At 39.1% G+C, this 17597-nt stretch overlaps 1 protein-coding gene across 1 annotated transcript in view; it reads right to left on the bottom strand.

The window, feature by feature from the left end:
• Nucleotides 1-17597, bottom strand: part of LOC134336418 (beta-2-glycoprotein 1-like) — a 45490-nt gene that overhangs the window by 21791 nt on the left and 6102 nt on the right. Inside the window, exons 2-3 of the mRNA XM_063030626.1 lie at nt 10185-10358; nt 6935-7031 (exon numbers count right to left, since the gene is read on the bottom strand). Coding sequence (XP_062886696.1) covers nt 6935-7031; nt 10185-10358 — 271 coding nt within the window. The remainder of the gene's footprint in view (nt 1-6934; nt 7032-10184; nt 10359-17597) is intronic.

Raw genomic sequence — 17597 nt, 5'->3', positions numbered from 1 at the left:
GAAAGGAGCTGAGGAGGACTTTGGAGTTCTAACACTTAACTGTCATTTATTCTTTGGGGGCACTCCTCTGTTTTCGTGGATGGTTGCAAAGAGAAAGCATTTCAGGATGTATATTGTATACCTTTCTCTGACATTAAATGTACCTTTGAAACCTTAAATGTACATTGAAACAAGCCCAGATGCAGTACTCTAAAATGTCCTGTATTATTCAGGAGGAGAACATCAGAGTACTCTGTGGTGTTCTAAGTTTACATCACCAACATCACTGAAAGCACAAGATTGTTGCTTGTAGGATAGCGGTATTGACAAATTAACATGCATCTTCATAAAGGGTAGGACAAGGGAACACAAACCTATCCTCATCAAGGGATCAGAAGTGGAAAGAGTGAGCAATTTCAGGTTCCTGGGTGTCAAGATCGCTGAGGATCTAACCTGGTCCCAACATATTGATGCAGCTATTTTCAGCATTATTGTTAGATACTGTACATCGCCAATTTAGGCCATCAGAAGTGTCTGAAGTCTTATTTCTAGTTATAATTTTTCCCTATGAACTAACTAAAACTCATTATTACTCCCACATAAATCACAAGGTACTACTGATCAGTAAAACATATTCAAAATCATAGAAACATTAAATAAAATTAGATGATGACCTGTTGTAGGTTGGAACAGTGTCTTATGAATAATCTTCTCTTTATAAAAAAATTATTTTCAGAGATTTATTTTGCCCTGTCAATCCTTTCAATGTTTTCCTCTATATAGCACAAAACCAAATTGATTTCTAAAATATGTGGGCTATAGGAAACATTTCTAAATAAAATATTTCTAAAAACATTTATTTGCTAATTATAATGTCAGTATAAACACTGTACCTTGAAAACAAGTAAATGGAGAATATCTGTGCTTATGTAAAAGATAAAGTAACGGCTGCAAAACTGGGAACTGACTTTTCTGCCATTGGAACCCAAGAAGGTCCATTCCCTATGTATTAATGTCAAAAAGGAGGTGACAACCTCACGATGTAAAAGGCATGGAAATGGCCTGCAGTACGACCTTTCAGCCTTTCCTGCTTCACTTTTGTAAATCACAGCTCTTTGGATAGCACCCTAGCCCCTATTTTGAGAACTTGTACATTTCAATTCCAGATAAGAAAACTGAGAAGAAAATTTGTGGTTTTCTTTTCAGTTCTGAAGAACGCTGCACTGATGAAGGCATCGAAGATACACTTTAAAGATTCTATGATCACTTATCTTCAGTCTCCTTGTCAATTTTTATCCACATTCAAGATTTCAACAGCGCCTCTTTCACCTCATACGATTGAAGAAGTTTGGTATGGGCCCCCAACTCCTAAGAATTTTCTACAGGGGCACAATTGAGAGCATCCTGACTGGCTGCATCACTGCCTGGTATGGGAACTGTACTTCCCTCAATCCCAGGACTCTGCAGAGAGTGGTGCGGGCAACCCAGCGCATCTGTAGATGTGAACTTCCCACTATTCGGGACATTTACAAAGACAAGCGTGTAAAAAGGGCCCGAAGAATCATTGAGGACCTGAGTCACCCCAACTACAAATTGTTCCAACTGCTACCCTGCAGGAAATGGTACCGCAACATAAAAGCTAGGACCAATAAGCTCTGGGACAGCTACATCCACATCAGACTGCTTAACTCATGCTGACATAACTGTATTTCTTTGTTATATTGATTATCCTGTTGTACATACTATTTATTATAAATTACTCTAAATTGCACATTTAGACGGATGTAACAGAGATTTTTACTCCTCATGTATATGAAGGATGTAAATAATAAAGTCAATTCATTCAATTCATAAAGCATATTATTTGATTCAAGTCCTTTGCTACATTTGGGACTTTGCCGTGTGCAAGTTTGCCATTATATTAACTATATTTAACATGCAGTTGCTGCATGTTAAATATACATCAGTCGTCCTGAACTTCAGTGCTGTGGATGGATATGAGGCCAGAGATCTAGGCTTACAAAAATGGAAGTGGTCTTGATGCTTTTCCTGTGCCTAGAGCAGCTTCATATGTTTGAGCCACTAACTTTCAAGCCTGTTCCTGCTCAGTAACCATAAGGTTCTACAGCTAGCTAATAATTTGACAGGAGTTGGACTTAAATCCAGGGTGCAATTCAAATGTGTTCCAGTGAGTTGGGAGCCATCCATATTTACATAACCGATTGGCTTGAATACTTTGGATTACCCTCTGTTTCTTCCAGTTCCAATGGATGTGGGTGGAATCAGGGTGTTGTAAAAGAAATAAAGGAAAACTGGCCCTGTAACAGTGCATGTAAGATACTTAATAGTACAAGTAAATGATATCTAATATGCTCTGTTCCAATAGAATTGGTGACCTCAAGCATTGAGACTCCATACACTGAGCAGAAATAGCATTTGCTCTTTCTAAATATGACACAGAAGGGAATCTCTATTCTTTTTGCTTTACATATTCCTGCAACTGCACAGATCATGCAGAATTTTAAATCAAGAAATGATAGAAAATTAACGGGGCAGCAGAGGTAGCATAGTGGTTAGTACAACGCTTTATAGTATTGTTGATCCAGGTTCAGTTCCCTCCACCGTCTGCAAAAGAGTTTGTATGTTCTCCCTGTGACCACATGGGTTTCCTCCAAGTGCTCCAGTTTCCTCCCACAGTCCAAAGACGAACTAGTTGGTAGGTTGATTGTAAATTGTTCCATGATTAAAATAGGAATAAATCAGGAGATTGGGACAGTGTGGCGTGAAGGGCTAGAAGGGCCTATTCCACACTGTATTTCAATAAATAAATAAAATAAAAGGGATCAAACTACCTCAGAAAACATCTCCCTTTTGGCCAATCAAACATTTTGCATTTATTATATCTGCTCGGCTGTATTTCATTAGGAGTTTGGGAAGATTTGGTATGTCTCCAAAAAACAGTTGAAAATTCTGACAGATATACTGTGAGGAGCATTCTAACTGGCTGCATCACCATTTGGTATGGGGGAAGGGCTACCGGACAGGACTGAAGTAAGCTTCAGAGAGTTGTAAACGTAGTCAGCTCCATCATGGCCTCTTCAAGGAGTGATGCCTCAAAACAGTGGCATCCATCGTTAAGGACCCTCAATACCCAGGTCATGCCTTGTTCTGATTGCTGCCATCAGGAAGGAGGTACAGAAGTGTGAAGGCACACACTCAACAATTCAGAAATAGCCTCTTCCCCTCTGCCACCGGATTTCTGAATTGACATTGAACCTATGAACACCACCTCACTAATTTTTTTATTTTTATTTTTTCACTCCATCTATATATGTATATACGTATATATATATGTGTGTGTGTGTGTGTGTGTGTGTGTGTGTGTGTGTGTGTGTGTATATATATATATATATGTATATACATGTATGTATATATATATGTATGTGTGTGTGTGTGTGTGTGTATATATATACACACACACATTCTTACTGTCATTCACAGTTTTTTTCTCTATTATTATGTACTGCATTGTACTGCTGTTGCAAAGCCAACAAACTTCATGATCTATCCTGGTGATATTAAACCAGATTTTGATTCTGCCTGCCATGGAAGTTGTTGCGTATAGTGTAGCAGAATAGATCAGACTGAAAATCTGTGTTCCCTTCTTTCCTTTACTCTCACAGTTTCAATGCTCCACTCGGAGAATCCAGCACTATACAAGAGTAGGAGAAAGTCAGGTTATATCCTTCAGTACCTCAGCAGGGAACATGCACACATGCTATGAGTCCTTTCTGCTATGGACTTCAAAAAGCTGTTTGGCAGTGAATACTATGCAATACACAAAAGGATCTTCAGGCATCTATCTATAACCTGTTGATCAATCCAATCAGCAGACTGCTGAAAGAATGTAAATTTAAATGCTTTTATTCAAAATATTAAAGTTATGGCTTGTACACCTTTGGCTTATTTCCAAATATATGCTGCTTCTCTTCAACTGGAAATGTTGAGCATTGGGCACATGGCCAAGTGGTTAAGGCATTGGACTAGCGACCTGAAGGTCGTGAGTTTGAGCCCCAGCCGAGACAACATGTGTCCTTGAGCAAGGCACTTAATCACACATTGCTCTGCGACGACACTGGTGCCAAGCTGTATGGGTCCTAATGCCCTTCCCTTGGACAACATTGCTGTCGTGGAGAGGGGAGACTTGCAGCATGGGCAACTGCTGGTCTTCCATACAATCTTGACCAGGCCTGCACCCTGGAGAGTGAAGACTTTCCAGGTGCAGATCCATGGTCTCGCAAGACTAATGGATGCCTTTAATAAACATCAAGAAAGATTTTGGTCTGGAGGTTTTATGGTGTCTTCCTGAAAGGACCAGTACTAGCAGACAGGTTGTTCAGTAAGGATTCAAAGCTGGGATCCAATAGTCTTGTAATGTTCTCAGGACATGAGTTTTTAATGGTAATTTTGAAAATGTTATACATATCAGGACTTTAGCATTGCCTTTCTGAAATTGCATTTCAGTCATTTATGAAATTGTCACATTATTATAAATAGAATTGAGTGAAATACTGTAGCTGTATGTTAATGTGTGTTCTTCTATAGCATATTGATTGAAGTTGCCTTGGTGTTCAATAATTTCATGCCTCCTCTCACTGACTCATTGGAAAAGCTATTGTTAAGAACGGAGAATAAAACCACTTCATCAATAAAATTCAGGGGGTGTAAACCTAAGAAACAGATATTTTCATCACTATTAAAATGGATGAAATAAATGAACTACTGCAACTTAAATGGACAATTGTTAGTTTAGCAATGAGTCATTTAACGCAACTTTCTAGAGAAGCTGAGACTGAAATAATCATCTGAAATGAGATTGTAATCTAAATCATCATTTTAGTTTCTTTCTACTAGTAGTATCCACTCTCAACCAAAATACATCGTCAATCTAGTCAAAGGATATGATATAGGTTTAGAAGTTTACTTGCAGAGAAAATGATCCAGAAGAAAAAGGACATTCTGAAAATTATTATTCTTTATACCAAGCGGACCATATATATTGTATGTGATTAAATTGATAGGAAGGTCCTAGTTCCCTTAAGCAGAGAGGTCAGTAACTTAAGATATTGATTTCAGAGCATAAAACATAAGAAGTAAGAGAAGATGTGGCCTTTCAGTTCTCCAAGCCTGCTCTGTTATTCAGTGTGATTATGACTAAATTTGGTCTATTATCCACTGATTCCTTTAATATCCAGAAATCTATTGACCTCTGCTTTGAATGCAATCAGTGATTGACCCTTTACCTGGGCTCCATGGATCCCTTGTTTAAAAGTATTGGTTCATGGCATAAAAAGGGTTGGGAACCCATGCTTTACAAAATGTCAAGGCAGAGATTTTACAAAAATCACCACACCCTGAGTGTCGTCTTAGTACTAGATGACTTATCCCTTACTACTAGACACAGTCAACCTGAGAAAGACTCCATTATTCCTTCTCTTTGTTCTCTGGCAATCAATGTGCAATCCATGCCAATGTAGTGTTCCTGATTTCAGGTGAACAAGTTCACCATCTCTCTGATTAATCCAAACCTTCTAAAAATTCCAACACACCACAGTCACTGATTTCCTCCTTCATTAACTCTACAAGACACATCCTTTTTCTTATATTAAGTGCAATCATGAACAATAGCCAGATCAGAAATGCTGATCAAGTCAACTAGTTCCCAAAGAGAACTCTGATAGGCCTATCAGATGGTTCACTGCTGCTCAGCGATAGAACACAAAAAAAATCATATGTACAATTAAGAAACATTAAAAAGATGGTAGAAATACTGGAGCCTTAAAAAGATTTCATCATAAATCTGCAACAATTCTGCTTAGTCAAATTATTATTTAGTATTTTGTTACCGGATCCTTTAAGATACCAGCATTTTCCACAACCACTGATATTGGTCCAATAATACAGTGACAGCGAAAATGATATTGTTGTATCTGAAACCAATTTTTTTCGAAAGGAATTAAGAAGAAATGAGGGGCATATTGGTTATGGTACAAAAACACAAAATGCAGGAGAAGGAGTGGTATCCTTTCAGGAGACAGTGTGGAAGGAAGTACAGTCAAAATCACTGTGAACATTAAATTTGCCTGCTTCAGGTAAGCTACATCCATGTGCCCCTTTCCCATTCTTAAGTTTTTTTTTCCAGCATTTTTTTTTCTGATGACAGATTTAAAGCATCAGCAATTTTAAGCTTTGGTTATGATATATTGGAAAACATTAAAGTATATGACAGTGTTAAAAGAAATTTTGTACAGTCATTAAAATAAATATTAGTCAAGTTTCAAAATTATACCCATCTTTAGGGCACAAAACACACCCAACCATGGATTTTAGGAGAAAGTACCGATAGTTTTAAATTCAAAGAAAAACAATATACCCTTGTCAGTAAAGGTTGTAAACCTGAGGATTGGAAGTGTTTGGGAAATTAAGCAAAGGTTGACCAAAGAATTTATTTAAAGAAAGGGAAAATGGAATATGAGACCAAACAAGCAAGAAACATAAAAATAAACTATAAAGCAATAGATAATGGAAGGGTTAGGGGGAAATTGACTTTCTATTATATCCGAAGTGTGCAAAAAATAATTCTGGTTCTCACAGCCTAAAATGGTGGTAAAAGTAGAAGCTGTCATCATGTTTTGAAAATAATTTGATGTGTAGTATTAGGGTGCAAAGGAAATTCAGGAAATCAGATTAAACTCAAATGTCCTTGGTTGGCCGTCGTGGACCCATGGGCTAAATTAGGAGTTCCAACTGTTTTTATGCCATGGACCAATACTATTAAGCAAGGGGTTAGTGGACCCCAGGTTGGGGACTCCTGGGCAAAATAGACTATTTCCACATCATAGAGTTGGAAGATGATTATCATTAAGTTGTCATACATTGTCTGCATAGTACCTACCCTTCATTACAATGATAGTAAACCTGTTTTCCCAACTTGAACTCCGTTGCTTGTACTTCTCCATTCTCCAACATTTTTGGAACTGGACACGATCTTGCTTTCATGGAAAGAAAATACATATCTCTAAATTATTTAACATTCTTTTCATTTTATAAAACTAACCAATCTTTTGTAGTTGATAAACTTTTATAGAATAATTAATTCCTGGATATGAGTTTGATTCTATTGTTAAGCTGTCCTAACAATGAAAAATTATGATCTAAAGATTGGTTGAAACCATAGGTACTGATATATGATCAATTATCTCCTAATTTACTGACTTCTGCAAGGGAGCTATGAAGGTGACCTTAAAACTTGGGTCAAAGTATCTTGTTAGAGACCATGATTCTGGCCAACCATCCTAAAAATCCATCTAATCTCCTTGAGGACAGAAATCTGCAAATCTAAGTTGATACTTTTTTGTATGTGACTCGAGATCCATTGATGTAGCTGACTCTGAAGCCACATATGTGTTCTTAACCATTTCCTAATTTTGAATGGGCAATAAATGTGATGTTTGATCATATTGGCTACATCCCCGAACAGAAATAACTTAATCCAATTTTTTTCTTTGTTGTCTGGTATAATTTATGTACCGGTATAATGTATATTTATGTTCTGTGTGTTATGTTTTCAAGTGGCAAGGTAGCATAGTGGTTTGCATAGTGTCATTACAGTGCCAATGATCACCAGTCAGGGTTCAATTCCCGCTGCTGCCTGTAAGAAGTTTGCTCATTTTGGAAGCGCATATTTCATGAATAAATAAAACAGAAAAAGTTAGAAACTTCTTTCATTTTCGAATCTCTGGTTACCACATTGTATATGTGTTCAACTCTCTCTCTTGGGCAGTTGTTGTTTTATGTTATAAGCCCCTTCCAACATGGTTCCCTTCCCGCAATCTTCATTTGGGTCAGAACATTATTTGTTGAGGCAGTTCATTCAGGAACAGTTCATTCATGCTCTTCATCCTATTAGGATGGGGAGTCACCTGCTTCTAGTATTTTGCCTACCATTGTGTAATGTGGTAGCGTGGTATCCACAGTTAGGATAGGTGGTCCTGAAACCTCTCTGATTTGTTTTAGGGAGTCTTCTAACCATTCTTCAAAACTTCATAGCCTTCGACTTTGGAATTGCAAAGTCCAAGATTACAAATCAAGGGGAACTTATTTGTTCCTATACAAATTAGTATTAAAAGCTAAAGATTAGCTTTATTTGTCACATGTACGGCAAAACAGTGAAATGTGTCTCTTTACATCAATGATCAATAGTGTCCAAGGACTGTGCAGGGTCATACTTCCAATACCAACATAGCATACCAATAACTTACTAATTCTAACCCGTACATCTTTGGAACCTGGGAGGAAACTGTCCACCCAGAGGAAACCCAGATAGTCACGAGGAGAACATACAAGCTCCTTACAGACATTGGTGGGAATTGAACCCTGATTAGCGATCACTGACACCATACAGCATTGTACTGCCCTTGACTGCATTCTGCAGGTGCTGGAAACCCAAGGTAAATGATGTGAATAATCAGCATGTGAGGAGATTCTTGAGCGAGCGAGAGAGAGAGAAAAAAAACAGGTCAATGAACCGCGATCAGAACAGGAACAAGTTACAGATGTAAATGGCAAGGTGAAATAGGATAGGGAGGTGAAAACACAAAGGAAGTTTTGTGATAGCAGAGAGAAATTAACTGGCAAAAGTATGTTGATACAAAGCAGTATTGAGATTAGTGAGTGAAGATATCTTGCCTGGAACAAACAAGGTTTGGCAGTTGCTGCTTAAACCTTGTTTGTTCTAGCAATTGCCAAACCCTTTTACATAAAAGTATTTTTGTCTTCCTTTTCTTTAACTGTGGCATATCCTCTGCAATGGTTGATAGGGTTCTGAACCGATTCTCTGTAATTTCTGTCCAACTGTTCTCACCCCTTCTTCCATCTAGAACAAAGATGTATGGCCCTTTAACCTCACCTTCCATCCCAATTGCTTCCTCCTTAGATTCCACCACTAGACACATTGTCCCTCCTCCCACCTTTTTTCATTTTAAGATTTCAGATTTAGATTTATTTGTCACTTATGCATTGAAACATACAGTGAAATGTATCATTTGCATTAACAAGCAACACATCCAAGGAATGCTGGGGGCATTCTGAAGCGACTGTTCTGATTTTGTTCACACTTTCACTCATGGACCTCTCCCATGTTAGTCACAATAGGTGCAGTAACTGCACTTTGACCACTTCCATTCACTCCATCCAAAGACACAAAGAGTCCATGCCTGACTGAGGAAATGCTTAACCAGCAATGTACTTGCACTGCCATTTTAATGTATTGCATGTTGTGTTTACAGGAGATGCCAAATACAGAGTGGGTAGTTGGTTTGCTGAACACATCTGCAAGGGTGATCATGAGCTTTTGGTCACCAATCACTTCAATTCTCAGCCCCACTTCCACTCTAACCTCTCTGTCTCCGGCTTCCAACATTGTTCTGACAATGCTCAATATTAATTCAAAGAGCAGCACACATCTTCTGTCTCGGTATGTTGCTGCCCTTGGGATTTAATATTAACATTTAATATTCACAGGTAACCACCCTTTTTTGTCTCCGTGAAGATGTGGCTTTATCTTTCAGTTTCCGTTTGTTTATTTTCTCTGAGTACCTAATTGCTATTTTGAAAGTAATTGTCTCTGACAACTCTGGGCAGTGCACTATCACAACATTTTCTCAGTTCCCTCAGGTACTTCACCCTCCCCCCGAACTTTATTCACACTTGTTTTTATACTTTTCTGGTTTGATGAAGGGTCCTTGGCTTCAAACATCATCTCTTCTTTTCTTCCCATTGATATTGATGTCCTGAAGAAGGGTCTCAGCCTGAAATGTCAATTGGTTATTTTGTGTGTGTTGTTTTGGATTTCCAACATCTGCAGACTTTCTTGTGTTTCCATAGATACTGTATGGCTTGCTAAGTGTTCCAGAATTTTCTGCTTTTATTTCTGATTTCTAGTGTCTGCTACATTACGTTGTCATTAACCATTTACCCTCCAACCTCCCATTACTGCCCAAGAAATGGCAAGTGTTGAATGCAGGAGGCTATGAAGTACTTTTCTGAAAGATGAGGTGCTGTCCTTCACACTTTTGTAAAGAAGAAGCCGCCTAACCTCAGAAACAATTGCAATTGCAGATAAAGATTTTTTTTTGTATACTTACGTTCACACTGGAGTTTAGGCCTGCTCCAAATGCCAGTCTTCGGACAAACAAGCTTGTTGTAACCAAATCCTGCATATCCAGTGTTACAGGAGTATACTGCTTCTTCACCAGGTTCATAGACTTTCTTCCCATTCATAACATGTCCATTTTTGAGCTCGGGCGGTCTGCCACATGCTATAGAGAAGGAAAGAATCATCATGATTTTCTCTGCAAAATGTTTATTTCTTTTCCATATACTTTCTCCCTTTCAAGTTGCCCTCTTATCCAACATCACACATCGCTCTCACCAAAAGAACAGAGGAAAATACAATAAAGGAAGACCTTTCTGTCCATCGAGTCTGTTCATCATTACATTAAAAGCTTAGATTCTTCCAAATGATGTACTCTGAGGATTGAATGAACAAGATATTCAGTTCCCTTGACTCAATTAATTAATAATCCTCACCCTCAGTTCCTCTTTGCCACTGATCTCCATGTCAGTGGATCATTGATGTGTCCAAAATTGTTTCATTCTCACCCTTTGTTCATTGACTGAGCATCTACACCCCTCCAGGAAAGGGAGTTCCAAAGATGCTCAGCCTTCCAAGTGAAGATATTTAGTCTCTTCTGATTTTAAATGATGGGCATTTTATTGCAAATCAGAGTGCTCTCTTATCTCAGGTTGTTTTTGTAATATCTCACCAAGGATTATGTAGATACAGGATATCCAAGCTTTCTATACTGTGAGTTCAGGGGCAGGTCAACAGGATAAGTTACAACATAAAAGGCAGACAAAATCAAAAAGGGTGAATGCAGGACTGAAGGTGTTATATTTGAATGTACACAGTATATGGAATAAAATAGATTAACTTGAAGCACAGTTGCATATTGGTAGGTATAATTTTGCAGGCATCATGGCTGAAAGAAGATTATAGTTGGCAGCTCAATGTCCAAGGATATACACTGTATCAAAAGGACAGGCAGGAAGGCAGAGAGGGTGCAGTTATTCCACTGGTAAAAAATGAAAACAAATTATCGGAAAGAGGTGACTTAGGATGGGAAGGTGTTGAATCATTACGGATAGAGCTAAGGAACTGCAAGGGTAAAAGGACTCTGATGGGAGTTGTATACAGGCCCTCAAACAGTAAGGGTGTGACCTACAAATTACAATGGGAGTTAGAAAATGCACGCCAAATGCATTTACAATGTTACAATAGTCATGGGGGACTTCAATAGGCAGGTAGATTGGAAAAATCAGTTTGGTGCTATATTCCAGGAGGGGAATTTTCTAGAATGCTGATAAGATGGCTTTTTAGAGCAGCTGGTGGTTGAGCCCACTAGAAGATCAGCTATTCTGGATTGGGTGTTGTGGAATGAACCAGAATTGATTAGAGAGGTTAAAGTAAAAGAACCCTTAGGGGAAAGTGATCATAATATGATTGAATTCACTGTGAAATTTGAGAAGGAGAAGCTAAATTTAGATGTATCAGTATTACAGTGGAGTAAAGGGAATTACAGAGGCATGAGAGAGGAGATGGCCAGAATTGATTGGAAAAGAACACTGACAGGGATGATGGCAGAGCATCAATGGCTGGAATTTCTGGGATCAATTCAGAAGGCACATGATATATACATCCCAAAGAGAAAGAAGTATTCTTTTGAAAAGGTGACACAACCATGGCTAACAAGAGAAGTCAAAGCCAACATAAAACCAAAGAGAGGATATATAATAGAGCAAAAATTAGTGGGAAGTTAGGGGATTGGGAAGCTTTTAAAAACCAATGGAAGGAAACTTTAAAAAGTCATTAATAAGGTAAAGATGGAATACGAAAGTAAGCTAGCCAAAAACACCAAAGAGGCTACCGAAAGTTTCTTCAGATACATGAAGTGGAAAAGATCAGTGAGAGTGAATATTAGAATGCTGGAAAATGATGCAGGAGAGATAGTAACAGGGGACAACGAAATGGCAGACAAATTGAATAAATAATTTGCATCAGTCTTCAATATGGAAGACCCTAGCAGTATGGTGGAAGTTCCAGGTTTCAGGGGTCATGAAATGTGTGAAGTTACCATATCGAGAGAGAAGGTTCTTGGGAAACTGAAAGGTCTGAAGGTAGATAAGTCACCTGAACCAGATGGTGTACACCCCAGGGTTCTGAAAGAGGTGGCTGAAAGGATTATGGAGGCTAGTAATGATCTTTCAAGAATCACTAGATTCTGGAATGGTTCCGGAAGACTGGAAAATTGTAAATGTCATTCCATACTTCAAGGTGGGAGAGAGGCAGAAGAAAGGAAACTATAGGCCAGTTAGTCTGACCTCAGTGGTTGGGAAGATGTTGGAGTTGATTATTAAGGATGAGGTCTCAGGTTACTTGGAGACACATGATTAAATAGGCTATAGTCAGCATGCTTTCCTCAAGGGAAAATCTTGCCTGACAAATCTGTTGGAATTCGTTGAAGAAATAACAAGCAGGATAGATAAAGGAGAATTGGTTGATGTTGTGTGCTTGGATTTTCAGAAGGCCTTTGACAAGGCGCCATACATAGGACAGCTTAACAAGCTACGAGCCCATGGTAATACAGGAAAGGTTCTAGCATGGATAAAGCAGTGGCTGATTGGCAGGAGGCAAAAAGTGGGGAAAAAAAGGAGCCTTTCCCTGTTGGCTTTTGGAGACTATTGGCGTTCAACAGTGGTCTGTGTTGGGACCAATTCTTTTTACCTTGTATGTCAATGATTTGGATGATGGAATTAATGGCTTTATTGCAAAGTTTTCAGATGATATGAAGATAGATGGAGGGGCAGGTAGTTTTTAAGAAGTAGAGGGGCTATAGAAGGACTTAGACAGAATGGGCAAAGAAATGGCAGATGGAATAGTGTTGGGAAGTTGCACTTTATTAGAAGAAATGAAAGGGTTGACTATTTTATAAATGGAGAAAGAAAATACAAAAAAACTGTGGAACAAAGATACTTGGGGGTCCTTGTGCAGGATTCCCTAAAGGTTAATAGCAGGTTGAGTCTGTGGTGAGGAAGGCAAATGCATTGTTAGCATTCATTTCAAAAGGACTAGAATATAAAAGCAAAGATATAATGTTGAGACTGCATGAAGTACTGGTGAGGCCTCACTTGGAATATTGTGAACACTTTTGGACCCCTTATCTTAGAAACGATGTACTGAAATTGGAGAGGGTTCAAAGGAAGTTCATGAAAATGATACCAGGATTGAATGGCTTGACAAATGAAGAGCGTTGTATGGCTCTGGGCCTGTACTCACTGGAATTCAGAAGATTGAGGAGTGACCTCATTGAACCCTATTGAATGGTGAAAGGCCTCGATAGAGTGGATGTGGAGAGTTCTTGATGATTCACATAACTGTACTCCAAGGGATATTCAGTAACCTGGAAATTTTCTTTTATCCATTTCCTGAATTGTGCTTTTCAATAACCTTTTCACAGAGTTGCTTGGAGTGTTCTTTTGTCTTCATGGTGTAGTTTTTGCCAGGATACCGACTCACCAGCAGTTGGATCGTACTTTTACTACAATCCATTGAAACAACTTGACTACACTTAAGTCTCCAAAAACAAATCTCCATTTAACTAAATATGTGACTTCTAAAACCAGCTGGCTCCACCAGTGATGATTTGGTGTGCCATAGTATAGGGGGTGATACTTACACAATCAATTATTTTGTTTTTTATATTTGTAATTAATTTAGATCACATTGTAGAGATCTGTCTTTACTTTGGCCCAAAAGAGTCTTTTTCTGTTGATCAGTGTCAAAAAAGCCAAATAAAATCCAATGTCATAAAACAATAAAACATGAAAACTTACAAAGGGGTTGAATATTTTTTAGGCACTATATATATACACACACATATAATCATAGAGAAAATACTGAATTATAGCAAGTATGTATATATACTGTAATTCAGAGATTTTTTCCTCTATTATTATGTATTGCAATGTACTGCTGCCTCAAAGATAAACAATTTCACGACGTACAAGGCGTGATTGATAAGTTTGTGGCCTAAGGTAGAAGGAGTCAATATTAGAAAACCTAGCACATTTATTTTTCAACATAGTCCCCCCCTACATGTTCACACTTAATCCAGTGTTCGTGGAGCATATGGACCACTTCTAGAAGTGGTCCACAGCAGGGGTGAATGATAAGTTTGTGGCCTGAGGTAGAAGGAGATGAGTTATACAGCTCTCATTACATGCACGTGCAGTTCAACTCTTTGAGTGAAAATGCAGAAAGTTAATAGCTCATCTCCTTCTACCTTAGGCCTCGAACCTATCAATCACCCCTGCTGTGGACCACTTCTGGAGGTCCAAGACGCCGACTTCTACAAAGAAGGAATCTGTATGCTCCACGACCGCTGGACTAAGTGTGTAAATGTAGGAAAAATAAATGTGCTAGGTTTTCTAAAATTGACTCCTTCTGCCTTAGGCCACGAACTTATCAATCACCCCTCGTATGCCGGTGATATTAAACCTGATTCTGATTCTGACTTTGAAACAGATACTAAGGTTTTCTGGGCAATATTTCCCCAGTTATCCGCTTGTAAAGTGCCATACAGTTCCTTTAACTTGAAATTAACACCTCAAGATCGCTCTGCAATCCCAAGTCATCCCATTTCTACTTTCAAGTTGAGTATCTGTTGAACACCACCATTACTCATTCACATCATGCTAAACTAACTTTGATAAAGAATATTCTTTAATATTAGACCATAAGACCATAAGACAAAGGAGCAGAAGTCGGCCATTCGGCCCATCGAGTCTGCTCCACCATTTTATCATGAGCTGATCCATTCTCCCATTTAGTCCCATTCCCCCGCCTTCTTACCATAACCTTTGATGCCCTGACTACTCAGATACCTATCAATTTCTGCCTTAAATACACCCAATGACTTGGCCTCCACTGCCGCCCGTGGCAACAAATTCCATAGATTCACCACCCTCTGGCTAAAAAAATTTCTTCGCTTCTCTGTTCTGAATGGGCGCCCTTCAATCCTTAAGTCATGCCCTCTCGTACTAGACTCCCCCATCATGGGAAACAACTTTGTCACATCCACTCTGTCCATGCCTTTCAACATTCGAAATGTTTCTATGAGGTCCCCCCTCATTCTTCTTAACTTCAAGGAATACAGTCCAAGAGCAGACAAACGTTCCTCATATGTAACCCTCTCATTCCTGGAATCATTCTAGTGAATTTCCAACGTCAGCACATCCTTTCTTAAATAAGGAGACCAAAACTGCCCACGGTACTCCAAGTGAGGTCTCACCAGTGCCTTATAGAGCCACAACATCACATCCCTGCTCCTGTACTCTATTCCTCTAGAAATGAATGCCAACATTGCATTCGCCTTCTTCACCACTGACTCAACCTGGAAGTTAACCTTAAGGGTATCCTGCACGAGGACTCCCAAGTCCCGTTGCATCTCAGAACTTTGAATTCTCTCCCTATTTAAATAATAGTCTGCCCTTTTATTTCTTCTGCCAAAGTGCATAACCATACACTTTCCAGTATTGTATTTCATCTGCCACTTCTTTGCCCATTCTTCCAATCTATCCAAGTCTCTCTGCAGACTCTCTGGTTCCTCAGCACTACCAGCCCCTCCACCTATCTTCCTATCATCAGCAAACTTAGCCACAAAGCCATCTATTCCATAATCCAAATCATTGATGTACAATGGAAAAAGAAGAGGCCCCCAACACGGACCCCTGTGGAACGCCACTGGTAACCAGCAGCCAACCAGAATAGGATCCCTTTATTCCCACTCTCTGTTTCCTGCCAATCAGCCAATGCTCTATCCACATATGTAACTTTCCCGTAATGCCATGGGCTCTTATCTTGTTAAGCAGCCTCATGTGTGGCACCTTGTCAGAGGCCTTCTGAAAATCCAAATATACAACATCCACTGCATCTCCCTTGTCTAGCCTACTTGTAATTTCCTCAAAAAATTGTAATAGGTAATATTCTAGGTTTACTAGAGTTGTTGGAAGTGGTTTAAACTAATATGGCAGGGGCATGGGAACCAGTATGATAGAGCTGAAGATGAGTCAGCAGGTTTACAATAGATGATGCATGTAATATGAATGTGAGGAAGGACAAGTCAATGATCGGATACTAATGCAGACAGACCAAAAAGTTAAATTGTACCACAGAGGCAAAATTCAGAAGGGCAAAGAATGCAGGGCTGAAGGTGCTGTATTTAAAAGCGTGTAACATTCAGAATAAGGTGGCGAACTTGAGTAGCAATTAGATATTGGTTGGTATGATGTTGTGGGCATCACTGAGTCGTGGCTGAAAGAAGGTCATAGTTAGGAGCTTAACATCAAAGGATATACTTTGTTCAAAAGGACAAGCAGGAAGGCATGGCCGGTGGTGTGGCTCTGTTGAGATGGAATTACATCCTTAGAAAGAGGTGACATAGGGTCAGAAAATGTTGAATCTTTGTGGGTGGAGTTAAAAAACTACAAGAGGAAAAAAACTTTGTGGAAATCATATATGGGCCTCCAAATAGTTGCCAAGATGTGGGGTTGAGATTGCAAAGGGAGCTGAAAAAGCCATGTAATGGGGGACTTCAATATGCAAGGGATTGGGAAAATCAGGGTGGTGTCGGTTCGCAAGAGAGGGAGTTCGTTGAATGCCTAAGAGGTGGCTTTTTAAGAGCAGCTTGTGCTTGAGCTTATGAGGGGAAAGGCTATCTTAGATTTGGTGTTGTGTAATAACCCAGTTCTTATTAGATAGCTTAATGTAAAGGAACCCTTAGGAGGCAGTGATCATAATATGATTGAATTTATACTGCAGTTTGAGAGGAAGAAGCATAAGTCACACGTATCAGTATCAAAGTGAAATAAAGGGAGTTACAGAGGCATGAGAGAGGAGCTTGCCAAGGTGGATTGGAGGAGGATACTGGCTGGGATGACGGGAGAGCAGAAATGGCTGAAGTTTCTGGGAATAGTTCACAAAACACAGGATAGATATGTCCTACAGAAGTTGGATGATTGGGAAACTTTTAAAATCCAACCAAATGCAACTAGAAAAGTTATAAGAAGGGAAAAAATGAAATATGAGGGCAGTCTAGCCAATGATATAAAGCAGGATGCCAAAAGTTTTTTCAGTTATATAAGGAGTAAAAGGGAGGTGAGAGCTGATATTGGACCACTGGAAAAATGATGCTGGTGAGGTAATAATGGGGAACAAAGAAGTGGGCCTGTATTCATTGGAATTTAGAAGAATGTGAGAGGATCTTATTGAAACCAACCGAATGTTGAAAGGACTAATAGGGAGGATGTAGAGAGGATGTTTTCTGTGGTGGGGGTATCCAGACTAGAGGGCACAGTTTCAAAATTGAGGGGAAACCTTATACAACAGAGGTGAGGAGAAATTTTTTTTGTCAGGGAATTGTGAATCTATGGAATGCTCT

This window comes from Mobula hypostoma, chromosome 22, assembly GCF_963921235.1.
Source record: "Mobula hypostoma chromosome 22, sMobHyp1.1, whole genome shotgun sequence".
In the NCBI taxonomy this organism is placed as follows: domain Eukaryota; kingdom Metazoa; phylum Chordata; class Chondrichthyes; order Myliobatiformes; family Myliobatidae; genus Mobula; species Mobula hypostoma.
This window is presented reverse-complemented; position numbering and strand designations above follow the sequence as displayed.